Source organism: Orussus abietinus, unplaced genomic scaffold (assembly GCF_000612105.2).
Source record: "Orussus abietinus isolate OABI.00-Male unplaced genomic scaffold, Oabi_2.0 scaffold15, whole genome shotgun sequence".
Classification (NCBI taxonomy): domain Eukaryota; kingdom Metazoa; phylum Arthropoda; class Insecta; order Hymenoptera; family Orussidae; genus Orussus; species Orussus abietinus.
The window spans coordinates 1,167,343-1,182,424 of NW_019396010.1; the positions used below are offsets into that span (position 1 = coordinate 1,167,343).

Genomic DNA, 15,082 nt, shown 5'->3' on the forward strand with positions numbered 1-15,082 from the left:
TTCGGATAAGCGACACCTGACAATGTTTCAATTGCAGAGGTACGGTAAGCGCGATGAAATTGTCACCAAATCTGCGCATAAAAGTTAAACCGACGAAAAAGCAACTTCATTTAACACCATTTGAGTTGGAGAGCATGAAACTAGAAAGATTATTAAATTATGTGAGGGAGCCTTCCTTCTTTGCTGCCTCTGAAAATCCTACATCGAACAAAGCAGAGAAATAGATCACTTCAATGCCTTAAGAAATGCAAATCAGTTGATCGGTAACAATGATACACTTTATTGAAGAAAATTTCCTTAACACGTGTTCTGGCTAAGAAACATGCCAGAACGATCTAAATAAATTCTGGTATTAACCTTGATATATACATATACATATATATTGAGTTCTTTATATATTATTTAAGCATAAAGCACTTTTTATATTATATATAGTAAAGTATTCTTGAATTTATTTTCCAAGTATAAATAACCAAGTTTACCCTATACATTCACTTCGGACAATGTATTATACGTATATTTACGCTTTTACTACTTTGTCGAACTATCTACAAAGATCATTTCTTAACGCACTTCTTTTGATTTTCTTCGAAAAATGTAAAATATATCACATTATTAAAGGAATCTGTTACTGAGCCGTATTTCATGATAATGAAAAAAATCTTTACGATTATCTGAGCTGTAGATCATATTTGGTTATTAGTGCAATCTATATAAACGTTCTCTTCTAGTTTAAGAGAATAACTTGTAAATAATTCCATTCTGGCTTAAACTGTGGAAAACACGTAGAATAATTGTTAGAGGAGTATAGAGATTATGAAGAATTTGTGAACGATACAAATTTCCTCTATAACTTTTATGTCGTAGCTTTGTATAATTATCTCAAAAGTTCATTTTCGTTTTACATAATCTGGTATAGTACCATATTAAAATTCCTATGTCTTATTGGATGCGAATAATGTAAACTGCGTATAAAAGAAATTAATGCATATTTTTTTTAAATGCTTGCATCACATATTTGCTACTAATCATGAACAGGAAATTATGAACAGCCATCTTGTAATATTTATCGGATACTGCTAAGAATAATGACTAATCAAGTGAAACTTGGTATTTGGAACTTATTTAGAATAGAAAAACAGTCTTTCTGAGTTCTATGAGGTTAACAGTACTGAGACGTTATTTGGCACCGCATTAACATTTACAATATAGTATATATTATATATATATATTTATTATAATATAACTTGAGTATTTACGTAAGAACTATGCAACAAGTTATTTCCTTCGTAATATTTTACAAAATATTACAAAAAGCTGGGTAATTTTGGGAGCGCTCACCCAGCAAGAACAGTACTTAAAAAATTAGAAGGAATCATTTTGTTAAACAAAATTCGAGATCTTAGAAGTTTAAATGTATACAGATGTATGCATAAAGAAACCTAAATTGAATAATTATGCATACACGTAAAAAATATGCAACTGTTTCAAGCTTAGCTGGCTCACTTGTATACAGCTAATATTATTAAAGCCATTGAGTAAAAATTCATAAGACTAGTAGCAATTGGATAGCCTCGAAGGGACAAAAAGTGTCATAAGAACTACTCGAATGTAATTTTACCGGGCAGTTCGGGATTCTCTACCACACCCTTGAAGTATTTCAGTTCTAGAAAATCTCTTATGTTATTTGGACTGGGCACTTGTCTACCTGCAAATTCTATATTCGACATCGGGTGAAGAAATTGCTCAGGAAAATCTCGATTCTTTAAAAACCACGCATCTCTTATCATTGTCCCATTCCTGGCGTAAAAGGGCAATAAACTCACGTGCAAACGATTTAATTTGGAGTACTGTACTTTGAAAAATTCACCTTCGGTGGCTTTCTCCCATACAAAGCCATGGTTATCAACAACTGGTTTATTTCGAGCCTTAACTAACCAGGGTGACCTCATAATGTCGTCACGATTAAATCCTATCTCAACTTCGTGTCCCCATGGTAGAATGTCATTGTTTCTCATAGCACCTAACAACGAACTTCCCTCTAACCAGAAGCGAATACCAACCTCTTCCAGCTTATCAATTACGTGATGTGCCACCTTTCTCAAACCAGCAAGACAACAAGGTGGAGTATATCGATTCTGATATAAGTAAGAGGGTACACCATTAATGACCGGCCCAAAGCATCGAATCGTTTCTCTTGAGCATCCATACCATTCAACTGTATTTGACGCTCTTGTTACTTTCTTTATACCTAACTTTTCAAACATTATTCTTTCACGATTTTGCTGAAGCTGCTGGACTCTCCACTGAGCCTGATGACTACGATACAAAGGTTTGCCCTCATTGAATCTGTGGTTTTTCATTATGTGAATCTAATAACAATCGGTATAACCATGAACCATTTTTGTTTAAAATAGTTTTATAAAAAAAATGTTATATAATGCAGTTGATACATACCTTTATTTCAAGCGCTGTAGTTTGCACGTACATTGCATCGGTAAATGGTAACAAAAAAGGATCCGAAAGTCTTCTTAACGTTTTTGATTCCATCGCTGTGGCATGTTTACCCATTACTGCATCACATTCTGTCCCGGCAATGGTAGTTAATCTCAATGTCCACTCTTTCACTTTTAATCCCATTCCAAGACAATTAAGGGAACCTTTTCCGACAGGAACTGCTACTGCTCCAAATTTAGTTACATATGTCATAATATCCTGTAAAATTAAAAATAGCTTAATAACATAAATATAATTCTTTTTTATATCATAACCTAAGATAGGACTTGAGATAGGAATTACCTGTATGACTTGTCTTGTTGTCAGCCTTGTAGCATCGGGCAAGAAGAATACAAACTTTGTGCGAATATACGACAAAGGATTCCGTTCCTCAAAAGATTTGTTGAACGCTGGCTGCAAATTGATGAGCCTGACGTTCCGCATACTCTCGTTAGCAAAGTCCAGCTCCAGCGGAGGATAAGGTAGCTCATCGCAGACTATCAATATCGGTACCGTAGGAAAGGAGGTTAAAACAGACTCCACCGTGGAAGCGACGTCGTTCTCGAATGTCTCGAACTGTCGTATTATGACAGTAACGAGACGTGCTAGACGATGATGGAACTTCTGGGGCACCTCCGGCATCGAAACGCCCGGCGTCGAAGCTTGAAGCGCTCGTTGCGCCGTGAATAACCTCCATATTCTGTGCCAGACTATTATACTTCCCAGTAATGCGAGCACCAGCAATATCTTGACAAACCTAAGTCGCATGCTTATCACAAGTGTTGTGGCCTCATTCTTAGGAGGTTCCAAGAGATCCGATCTCCGTAATCACAGTATCAGTTCCTTTCAAACAAACGTCAAATAGACTGTTTCCTGATTCCGCCATTTTTTCCTCACACAATCTCATTCGCACATGAAAAGATTTTCACTCAATTACTGCTCGTAACTTTGATCACAGCGAGACACTCGCCGTATTCGATGAGATTTAGACTTTAGTTATGTTCGAAACTCTAACCTCTTCACTGCATACAGCGCTATTACGTTAGAACTAACTCTAGGTTATTCTTCTTAACCTCCGGTCGCCATTCTGGAAATAGCTATATTCATCGACTTCCGTTCGCAAACCTATCACATTTGGGCTTTTCTTCCGAATGTACGTAATTTCGCGGAACGTGGTTGCCACCGGGGAATAAAAAGTTTTTAGTGCTTTATTCGCCGATAAACCGAAAGGTGTTCGATGATAACGGGTTTTAAGGACGCATATTGACTGGTCACGACAACAGGTACTTTATATATTTACAAAGAAATCCCTTCAGATAGTAAATCGTTTCTTTAATAGTGAGCGAATAATGGCCGCATCGAGGCTACGTTTACACATTTTCACATGGATCCGGTAACGCCTTGGCACGATTGAAATTCCGAAAAGAACAATTACTTTCCATGGGCTGTCTGATCGTTCTTCAGATGTAAAATGTATTAACTTTTGTTGACCTATTGAGAGAACATTCAAACGCGTCAGTGTTGCGATATCACAGTGCCCTTTATTGATTAAACATTTTTATTGACAATTCTTTTACGAGATAACCTCGATTTTATAATGTACCTGTGCAATGTATATTAGACTTTTTGCATATTATGTGGATTTCAATTGTTATATTTTTTAATAAAGCTAAAGAGTAATTCTGGAGGCGAATATGGAGCAAGAATCTAGAAGGAAAGGCCCACGGAGTCCGAGCGTTGATTCAGAAGACTCTTCGCACAGAAGAAGATCAAGAAAATACGATAGGTCTCCGTCTCCTAGGAGATCTAGATATCGGCGATCGCGATCAAGGGAACGAAGATCTAGATCAGCATCGAGAGAGCGGAGAAGAAAGGAATCGAGTAGGCAACAAGAATGGAAGCAGGCAACCCCGGCACAAGGACAAGCCTCGGCGAACAACACCGCTCCATCGGCAGGATATGTGACTTCGGTTCATAATCAATATCCGGTATTATTCTTTGTTTCCTTATTTCGTATAGTTTTCGTATTTTATACTTAATCAATATTTAATTCAGAGCGGACCTCCAAATACAAGCCAACCTCCACCACCATTGCCTGCATACAACCAAGGCTATAATAACTACAGCTACAACTACAATCAAGGTTACGATTATGGTTACCAACAGCCTTCAGGATATCGCAGTGTAAGTTGACACATAATTCATTTAAGCATCTGTTGTCTTTATTCTGGGTATAAAATGGCAACCAATATCGATTTCAATTAAGCTTTGTACCCGGAATGTTTCTAGTAATAGTAGACCATAACCTCAAGCATTATGAGACAGAACTTCTCAACGGGACGTATTTAATATGCCATTATTTAAAATAATTGATGGGATCGTTAAAACTATGGCACTTTTTAGTGAACCTTGTGTCGCTATCATTAATATGTGTATTTAAATAATCTATGTCCTGTATATACATGCATAAACATGTGTACTTAAAATAACTTGAAATGTCGGAAAGCTACATTTAAACGACATTACTATTTTACATTTGGTAGTGTTTGTCCACTGAAATGACTCTTGTTACTTTTGTATCGTCGTATCACAAAGTCTCCAGTAAGTATATATTCGCGTTATTTATTTTACTGACACCGATAATAAGGAAATCAATATATTTGATCGGTCATTTCGCCCCGAAGAACGGCTGATGTTTTATCCAAAATCCTGATATCAATGCAGAAGCCAAAAGGTAAGGTTTTACGATGAATATATTTAATGATAGAAGAGTTAATTAAACCATTCCTTTCATAGGATTATTCTACTCAGAACTGGCAAGGGAATCAAGTGCCATATGCAAGTCAGCAGCCACCGCCACCGCCTAATCTATCGACACAGCAGGATACGTCAAGAACAGTCGAGCCCAGTCCAGCAGTTATGGCACCACCTGTACCTCGACCCGAGGATGCCAAAAAAGAAGGTAACTTTTTTATTTGTGTAAAGTAGTAGAGATATGTTAATCCGTTTCTTTTTATGACATTTGCTTTGGAAATGACATTAGCACGTTAATTAATCTTTTTGACGCGATCATAACATTTCTTCCAACTGAAACAATTAACAGCAATCGCAGCTGAAGTCAAGCAACAGAAAGCGACATTGGCTAGACAACGGGAGGAGTACGTCAGGAAATCAACAACGTTGCAGCGCGAATTAGAAATCTTACGGCAGCAATGTGATGAAATAGGCAAGGAGGGCGGTCGAGAAAATAACCGCATCGTAAAGGAGAATCAAAAGCTTCAGGTGTGTACTATGAATGAAATTGTATTTTAAACTTTGCCTTGGACTTTGTAGAAATAAGGTGGGATGAATTAATTTCAGATTGAAATCCAAAATAAGATGAAGTCAATACACAATGTGATCGATATGCTCACGGGTATTATTGGAGACAAAGCCACCGTCGAAGACCTTAAGAGCAAGTATAAATTAGAAGCTAGTAAGCATTCGAGAAGTCCTAAAGAAGACTTTCCCGAAGGGAAGTCTGTGTCTCCTGACAGATTGTCAGTTCCGGAGTCGGACAAGGATGGCAAAGCGGACAAGAGGTCTCCGGAGGACAAGCCGATGTATAATTTTGTCCACTATGATCCTGAAATGCATTGGTGTAAAGTCTGCGATATCTTTCCTAAAACGGCTAAGGAATACTTAAATCACCTTCATAGCAATGAGCACAAAGAAACTTGCTTGGTAAGTCCATGACTCACCTTCTAATATTCCTCCTTTCGTGTGACTTCATATAACTTTCTTCCGATAACCGAAATTGATTTAATTGAGAATTGATTAAAAGCTATCAATAATACATAGGAAGTGATGAAGCGCTTAATTCTTGGCGCAAGTCAACGGAAACCAATTTGAGCAATTTTCCTACCTTCTAAATATTTTACATGACAGGTGAATAATTGTCAGCCCGTCGTCACGTGTGTTTCCCAAATACACCGACCATGATTCGCTGTACAATAATTATTTACCTGTGATTTAAAATCGTCCGAAGGTCGAAATAGGAACTTTAACCGAGTCTCTCCGAAGTAGCCACAGGGTTTGAGCAATGTGTCAGTCATTCCTTCACTCTTTCGACCGTAATAATTATCTTATAAAATGTTATTAACTTGTTGCTTAACATGACAGGAGCGCAAGATCGTCGACATGCCATGGCACGAGCGGAACGGAGAGGGAACCGAGAAGGAAATGCCGTATTATCCTGGGCTGCCAACGAAAAGAACTCCAATTAAAGGTATGGTTTATTACCGGTGGATCATTACTAATAGAGTACAATTCCGTAGCTTGCGCACTGACACTGTGGTGTCTGGTATGTATTGAAGAAGCAGTCTGGGCAAGCGCGGGTGGGGAAAAGTTTCTTTGCTACAACATGCGATTGTTAACATCTCGTATTAAAAAAAAAAGGAAAAATTACTAGGATTATCATTAATTATTCTCCTGTGAGAGTATGAATTTCTGGGGTCATTATTGGAGAGGACAAGTGATCGATTAAATGCAGTGTCAAGTTAATAAAATATACTCGAATGTTGGTAGTAAGAAATTTTGCCTCGCACTCTCTTGCGAGCCACTCCCAAAACCGCAGGCCCATCGGAATCCAAGTGGAATTCGGAAGGAGATTTTTGCAGGAATATTTTCAGCTATCACTTCTTTCACAATTGTCTCGTATATTTCTCCTCACCTCGTGGATGTTGCTCTTGCCGATTGTCACACCTCTAGGTCAACAAGCCGGAGAAGAGACTTGCAAGAAATTGTTTTCCATCAGGGATATATTAATTAGGGCTCGGACAAAGGGCGTACCATGTCCGTATGCAAGTAGCGACGCTGTCTATTTGTTTAAAACTAACCGTCCATAAACAACTACAATAATGTACAAATGTATCATTACGCTCGATGACAAAGTCGAGTAGATTCTCCTATCTCGTGATTACCTGATTACAACGGAACGTTAAAGAGATGCGAATTTTATTTAAAAATTATAACGCTTTTGTAAAGACATACCATACGTGCTTGATAATCCATTCACAACAAGAAGTTGTTTAATCATTTGACTTTCCTATATATCAGGGTCTCGTTAAAATTCAAACCTTTCTCGAGCGTCAGGCAATTATGGTATGTTTGGATTGAGCAAATTATGTTACATCGTGTTACCTCTTGTATTACAATGATTACACAATTATTACGAATAAGCTGTAAACTCGATGTAAGAAAAATAAAGGCAACAGGATCCTACGTCCTTTTCCAGGTGACAACAGGGAACCCTTATCGAAGGATCGGATCCACGGTCTCGAATATCGTGAAAAGACTTTAATGTGTTTTCTTTATCTTTTCAGTCGCTTGAATGCATTGCGGCAGAGCACAAGGTCATTCTTTATGAACTTACGATTGTTTGCCGACTACAACGGACGGGTCACCATAATTCCGTGAATTTTGGGTTATAGGGCTGCAATTCTTCAGCGCGGCTACAGCCTGGTACTGCAAGCTCTGCGACTCCTGGATCGGCGACCTGCATTGCGCCAGCCTGCACCTGAAGTCCAAACGGCACTCCGAGAATTTCTCCGTAAGTTAATCCAATTTCTCCCTGGTCTTTCATCCTTACATAATTCCCCGTGATAGATCTTCGATATATCCTCTCGGCAGCGATTCGTGGAGCAGAACCCCCACTGGGAAACTGACTGGATGGCCGACCGGGAGAAGGCATTCTCCGAGGAGAAGCACAAGCAGATGCAGCTAGAGCTACAGAAGCAGAAGGAGGACGAGCCCCCGCCTACGAAGTCGAAGAAGTCTAAGAAGAACAAGAAGAACAAGAAGAAGGCGAAAAAACGGCGGAATCGGAGCAGCGCCAGCGACTCCTCGAGCGAGTCGGAGAACACGGAGTCCGACTCGGACCAGGACATGTCCAGGAGCATCAGGGTAGCTATGAGAAATAAAATGAAGGCGTCTACCCAAGCGATCCTGAACGAGGAGATAGACTATCACGGAATCAAATTAAAGGGGCACTGGACGCAAGGCCAACCGAAACAGGCCAGCGAGCTTCCCTCTCAGGAGGTGGACGACCGGCAGCTTCTCAACTCCATCAGGGACAAGCTGAAGGCGAAGCAGGAGGAGGAGATGAAGGTGGGGAACCGCAGGCAGAGCCAGGACAAGCCCGTGGAACAGGAGGAGGAAGAGGAGGAGGAGGAGGAGCGAAGACAGAACTCGTACGCGAAGGGGCAGGAGGACCTGGAGGCGTGGGGTCCAAAGGAGCCCCCGAAGTCCTTCTGGATAAAGAAGGAAGAGGAAAAGCCGGCGACCAGCCAGCAGATGGCCACCAAACCCATCGAGATCCCGAAGCCCGAGGAGATGCCCAAACCACACATGGGCTTCTGGACGAAGCAGCAGGTCAACATGTCGGTGAAGCCCCCGGAGAGCAAGGTCCCGAGCGAGAAGGAGGACGACAGGGAACGGGACCGGGACAGGGACAGGGAGAGGTACAAGGAGGAGCGGGAGCGCAAGTACGACCGCCGGGAGGAGAAGTACGAGAGGTACGAGAGGAGCGGCCGATACGAGAAGAGGCGCGGCAGAGACAGGGACAGGGACAGGGACCGAGACAGGGACAGGGATCACGACCGGGACCGGGAACGGGATTACTACGAGGACAGGCCCAGAAAGAGAGAAAGCGGCGACTCGCCGAGAAGGAGCGACCGGGGATGGAGAGAGAGTCCCAAGCGGGGCTACGATCGCTACGGCAAGGACCGGAGGGAGGAGAACAACTCCTCGAACGATGAATCTAAGTTCGAGAAGAAGACCAACGAGTCGGCCTCGAAGTCGAAGAAGGGCGGCCCACCAGCCAAGAAGACTCCCCCGCAGACCGCGAAGGGCAAGCTGCCGTTCATCGGCAGGTTACCGCTCTTCAAGAAGAAGACCGAAGAGCCGAAGACCGAGAAGGACATCGCGCCTCTCCCTTACTCGCAGAGCAAGTTCGAGGACACTCCCAAGGTGCCCAGCGAGATCATCAATCCCCCCGGGGTGGTGCACATCACGAAGCTGGCTACCCCTCTCCCCTTGAACAACGCGACCCAGGTGAGCAAGGTGCAGCAGCAGATGAAGATCCTCGTGGCCCCTCCACCGCCGGTTTTGCACGAGACCAAGGCGCCCGTGCCTACTCCCCAGGTCGTTGATATGGAGATAGAGGACCAGTCGGAGGACGTGATCATCGAGGAGCCCATCGTGGAGCAGCAGAAGCAACCTCAGCCCGTGCCCAAGTTACCGCCCATGAACCGACCACCGCCCACGTACACGCCAAGTGCTCAACCTCCGGCTATGGCTCCCAGGACGCCTCAGTTCACGCCGAATAGGCCTCCACCGATTCCTATTCCCATCAGGACTCCGGCACCTGCGTTCCCGGCGCCTGTTCTTAACAGATATCCACCTTGTCCGGTGTCGTTTGTACCCAACCATCCTCCACCGATGCCTCCGGTGGTGCCAGTGGACACTCCGGTGCACGACGTTTCCGAGATCCCGGAGCCTACGGAGAAGAAGCCCGACCCTAGTATCCCTCTGCCAGATGATCTTCAGGAGGCTCTGAATATCATCTTCCCCAAGGAAGAGACCGAGACCAAGCAGCAAAGTCACCAGGAGAACGGTGGAGTGGTTTATGCTTCTATGTACAGTATGTTGGGATGTGTCGGATATGGACCGGAATACATGGATCAGCCTCCTCCGGAGATCACCCAAGCTGAGGCCGAAGTCGACACACAACCTGGACCCGATGACCTCAGGATGCTTGGCATCGACGAGGGAGACACTATCCTGTAAGGGGATACCTTTTATTCTTATGTTTTCGTCTGCCTCTCTGAGTGCCACGAAGGGAGAAACCCGATGTGATGAGCCACCTTGGCCACGAATTCCAGGATGTGGACCGATTCCTGCAAGAGTTATTAGAATCTATTCTGACGCATTCGGTAAAGTTGGAAAAAGTATTATTCCTTAGTGCAAGGAAGGTTTCTTGCTCCCAAGAGAACTTTAACGGTTTGCTAGTGATCGATGAAAGGCTCTGAATGTCGGCAGGATTAGTGGAAGCTGCTGTTTGGAATATTTTGTATCGCTCTTTCGACGTGCCATGACGGATAGGATTTCAGTATTTGGTCAGCCTTGGATACGGACTCGAGTGTACCGATAAGTTTCTCGTGGAGGCATAGATGTTGCAAGATATATGTGTCAGAGCACGAATACTGGTTCGTGTGACCAAGTGGTATTTACAAGTTGTGCAGGAAATGTGTTGAAGTGCTTAATATCGGCAAGAATAACACCGTCTTATAAAGAGGACACTGTATCCGTTATATTTCTTATATCATCGATGTGCCACAAAATAGGGAGCTTCGATTGGATGACAACGTGCAACGTTACATTCCACACACAATATGCTACAAAACGTGGTCTCCAACTTGGCTGTTCTTTGGATTGAAAGTGCGTTGTTTTACGAGGTGGTTTTAACGTTAGCATCGAGAATTTCGCCCAAATTGTAGTTATCCCATTTTTCTCAAGTAGTTCAGAGTTTTGGTGTATAGTTCTAACGGAAGTCGTCCTCCGAGTCTCCCGGGGTAAATGCCTCTTTTTGATCAGCAAATATTGACACCGGTCTTACTTGCTTTTTCATTAATTCCGTTCATTCCGTATTCATGGCTATACCATATAATGTCCTGTTCTTGGTACTTTTAAACAGTGAATTTCCCAGATGAATAATAAAAGATATAACTCGTGGAAAGTGTGAATGCGATCTTTTACTGTACTCACACCTCGGGAACCTCTTGGAAAGTCTTGTAAAGGCCCTGAACATATCAGTTTGATCTAGTTGTGGTTAACCTCGTTATGGTAGTTTTTTTTACCGCTACGTTGTAATATCTACCCATCCGAACAGTGACAAATAAATGGAACCATTGTATACTTAATTGGTGGGAATGGACATTTATTCAGTCTTACTATTTTATATGATGCCATAGAATCCAGTAAATATATCCAACAGTGGTATAACAATAGTGACAATTGAGGCACAGCGATAGTGACTCGTTTGAGGTACTGTGTAAATTAACATTTGAACACAACTGTATTCTACCATCAACTGGTTTTTTTTTAACATATCACATTGAAACTTCTAAAGTACGACATTGGCGTAAACCTAATCTTCATTAATTTACCTTACATTTCAAATTATTTATAGCAATACATTACTATTAAAATTATACAGCCTGTGTTAATACTGCACGCTGCAGTAAGAACAAATAGTCAGACATGAACGTCGTTTTCCATACACTTGTCAAGGAAATAAAAACCGAGAATTGCATAAATCTTCAAGATGTGATGTACCTACATTACGTCATACATCAGCGAAAAATACAAGACTAGACGTCGTATAGTCTGTGATATAATTCCTTCGAAGTAGACTTCCACGAGTACTATCCACTTGCCATTCATACATGACCTGTTTGACGTAATTAATATCTAGCAACTTTACGTTTGCATTCAATAAAGGACAAGAAATGGCCAAAGCAATTAGGAACATTGTGTGAACAAATTCTTTCGACTTCTTTTTACATCGGTACTCTTTGAATTAAGCTTAATTGGTGTACAGAAAATATAAAATTGGGTGAGCCGGATGGATTTCTAGATTGAGTAGGAAGTATTCACAAAATGTTCCATGCTTTGTTAATATCAAATTGAAAAGTCTCCTTTGGTCAACATACTAGTAGCCCTTAATACATTTTCATTATTCTACTTGAAAACACGATTAGACCTTTCAATTTCAAATTGGAATGATTATATTTGAATATCATGATAGATTTATCATTTTTTAATAAAAACAGTGTTCCACTGGATGCATGTATATGGAAATTGTTTTTCAGTACTTTCGCCAAGAGGATTGAGGCAAGTAAAATAACTTGAAGGAATGTATAAAATTCCCATCATAAGAATGTCAATTAATTGACTCAAATCTGGAGCACTAGACCAGCACTTGAAATGTTATCACCGCCACCAGCGGTTTGACTAGCCTTCGTACACACCAGAACTGGTGCTACGCACACTTCAACGACAACAGTATCTCCACTACATTTAATCAGTTCCTCCCAACAGGAAACTGGTTTATCTACATTAAATGGTATTCTCTTTCCATTCTTGATTGACGTTGAGAAACTGTCATCCATAATCAAGGCAGCTTTGTGAAGATCAACCTTTGCATAGTCAAAGGTGAATTAATAGAGATGAAAGAAAAATTAATTTTAAACTGGTATCATTATATGCTACTTACGTCACTGGATCCACAAACATGACGATTTGCTGTCAGTGATGCTTTGGCAGCAGCTGCTATGAGATTCTGCCAGGCAGAATTTTTTACAATTAAAATTGCCTGATAAGCTAAAGTATGCACATGGATTCTTGATAGTTTTCTGGCATTCTCAAAAGACTGTCCTTTCTCCCACATCAGTTTCAATAACGTTCTCATCTGATCAAGAACGGTAGCAACTCGTGGATTTGAGTTGGTTACTAGTGAAATGTTTCCATAATACATGGAACTGTACAAATTGGCTAGTTCTTGTTCGTTCATACCTAAACTGTCTGTATAAGGGATCAGAAGGTTAATTAAGTCAGAGAGAAGACTTTCTTCGACAAAAGAGGCCATCTCAAAGTGAATTTTAGTCGACTCTGACTGACTAATCATTTGTTTCTTTATCTTCAATAACAAATCGCGACGTTGACCTGAAAAGGGATGGTCATATCATTTCAATGTGCAAAGCATAATTTAGAATGCTAAGTATAATCTGCACTATTTTACCTTCAACATAAGGATAATTATCCATTACTTGAAGACCGCTAACAACAAACAAATCAGGCCTAGATTCCGTTAACAACGTGTCGAACTCATCCAATGAGCTGACCATGGGATTATTGACATCGTTATGAATTATATATCTGAAATATACATGATCTATAAGAATTTATACCACATTATTGTTCAAAAGAGATATAAAATTAACTCTCGTTAAGAAATTGGACTTTAACCATTTTCCTTGCTTAAAAAAAAAATATTAAATAAGAAGCTAATACCTGTTTGCCCTTACGCTCGAATAAGGGCCCCAGTACTCGCCGTTTTTGTACTCTAGTACTAAATGTGTATCATCGCGATCGACTCTGCCACCTACAACCTTAATGCTTTCTGGAATCATTTGATGCAACGACTGAGTCATCGTGGCAGCCAACATAACGTCGCAACCCTCCCTAAGAAATCTAAATGCCATAACTGCTGCATTCCCCCCGATCGTTGAATACGACGAAGGAAAAGAACGTGCCTGGGAAACCAGTTCATCGAACAAAGTTGTATTAGGCATGTACCGCCTGAAAGAAAAAATTAATCAATGCCCCCATATGGTGCGACCATTAAAACTGTTCCTACTAGCCCAAAAAGGAACGGCATTTAAAAATGTTTCCACCAAATATGTTTACTTACTCCGCGGCGGCTCCATAACGAAAGTAATACGCGAAACTTTTTAAAAGCTGTTCCCGAGTGGTTATCTCGTCGAAATGCTCCGGATTCCCAATGTCATTTGAATAATGCAATAAGGACTTTGCGTCAATGTATACGTCAGTGCAAATGCCATAACCTATCGCGACTTTACGTCTGACAGGTATCTCGTGCTTGCTCTCTACCTTTTCAAGGGCTTTTAAAACCGCCGTTAGTCGAGTCTGAAGAGGATTTTCCAGGCTGCGGTAGTAAATGCCAACTAATACCGCTAAAATTGTTAGAAATGTGCCGAACTTAATCCCCCTCCGTTCCATTGCTGACACGGCACTCTGCGGTGCTCTGCGGCACTCCTCCGTGGGTTTGCCCATAGCGTTTCTACCGGGTTTTAAAACACCTACACTTATTTCTCCTAAGCGCTGCGATACGGTAAAGTTCTACAATAGAGGGCTGAGAGACAAATTGGGAACACAGATGAGTTTGATCCCTATGTTGGGCCGGCATTGGAGGTAAGTCCGTTAGTCGCCTGTATTCTCCACCGAGGGCAGCACAGAACGCGATCGCGCGATTTTGTAAAACTAGTGTAAATGTATGACTGGATTTACATCGAGTAAAACCGAAGATCGACTTGAGCGCGTTGGATATGATACGAAGTGCAACGTATCAAGGATGAAAGTCCAATCGGAACTGCAAAGGAAGTGAGGTTAAGCTCAGTCTAATTGTTTTTATATCCTCACCGCGTGAACGCGACGCTCTTCGACCCCCAACGCGCTCAGTGAGGCACCTGCCTAAGAAGCAACTATTTGCGTCGGTAACGAAGGAATGAGTTCCACTAATGACGCGGTCGATAATTCCAGAGTTCCATAGCACCGCCTGTTTATACGGAAGAAAACGTGTAGATAATCCCACTCTTCTGTCAGCCTGGAAATGCGGAATGTCGGCGAGTATACGTGAAAACGTCCGCTCTTATGGGAAACTCCTCCGCGATGAAGGTCGTCGACATAAATGGTACTTTCCCCGAAACATTTATTTTAAATTTCTCTCCTCGGCCAAATTCCCGGG

General features: G+C 41.6%; 4 protein-coding genes across 8 annotated transcripts in view; 2 read left to right on the forward strand and 2 right to left on the reverse strand.

Moving 5' to 3' along the window:
• Positions 1 to 641, forward strand: part of LOC105696534 (dynein intermediate chain 2, ciliary) — a 51,932-nt gene extending 51,291 nt beyond the window's left edge. For all 3 annotated transcript variants that reach the window (XM_023434458.1, XM_023434456.1, XM_023434457.1), the window contains one exon: positions 38 to 641. In XM_023434458.1, coding sequence (XP_023290226.1) covers positions 38 to 224 — 187 coding nt within the window. In that variant the 3' untranslated portion in view covers positions 225 to 641. The remainder of the gene's footprint in view (positions 1 to 37) is intronic.
• Positions 455 to 3,470, reverse strand: LOC105696535 (fukutin-related protein). Its single transcript, XM_012419086.2, has 3 exons — positions 2,800 to 3,470; positions 2,458 to 2,715; positions 455 to 2,372 (listed from the first exon to the last, which is right to left on the reverse strand). The coding sequence occupies exons 1-3, from the start codon at positions 3,262 to 3,264 to the stop codon at positions 1,602 to 1,604; spliced, it is 1,494 nt and encodes a 497-aa protein (XP_012274509.1). The 5' UTR covers positions 3,265 to 3,470; the 3' UTR covers positions 455 to 1,601.
• Positions 3,471 to 3,640: 170 nt separating this feature from the next.
• On the forward strand, positions 3,641 to 11,279 carry LOC105696508 (zinc finger matrin-type protein CG9776). 3 transcript variants are annotated; one of them, XM_012419034.2, is made up of 10 exons: positions 3,641 to 3,779; positions 4,166 to 4,484; positions 4,552 to 4,680; positions 5,293 to 5,458; positions 5,600 to 5,778; positions 5,857 to 6,219; positions 6,658 to 6,763; positions 7,968 to 8,086; positions 8,167 to 8,439; positions 8,521 to 11,279. In XM_012419034.2, the coding sequence occupies exons 2-10, from the start codon at positions 4,191 to 4,193 to the stop codon at positions 10,321 to 10,323; spliced, it is 3,432 nt and encodes a 1,143-aa protein (XP_012274457.1). In that variant the 5' UTR covers positions 3,641 to 3,779; positions 4,166 to 4,190; the 3' UTR covers positions 10,324 to 11,279. The 3 variants fall into 3 exon arrangements, with proteins under 3 accessions (XP_012274457.1, XP_012274456.1, XP_023290223.1); XM_012419033.2 differs by having other exon boundaries at positions 8,167 to 11,279; XM_023434455.1 differs by lacking the exon at positions 3,641 to 3,779 and having other exon boundaries at positions 4,109 to 4,484; positions 8,167 to 11,279.
• Positions 11,280 to 11,456: 177 nt separating this feature from the next.
• On the reverse strand, positions 11,457 to 14,678 carry LOC105696510 (ADP-dependent glucokinase). Its single transcript, XM_012419035.2, has 5 exons — positions 14,009 to 14,678; positions 13,609 to 13,896; positions 13,337 to 13,473; positions 12,812 to 13,260; positions 11,457 to 12,734 (listed from the first exon to the last, which is right to left on the reverse strand). Exons 1-5 carry the CDS (start codon positions 14,389 to 14,391, stop codon positions 12,492 to 12,494), a joined length of 1,500 nt encoding a protein of 499 aa, XP_012274458.1. The 5' UTR covers positions 14,392 to 14,678; the 3' UTR covers positions 11,457 to 12,491.
• Between the last annotated feature and the right edge of the window lie 404 nt (positions 14,679 to 15,082).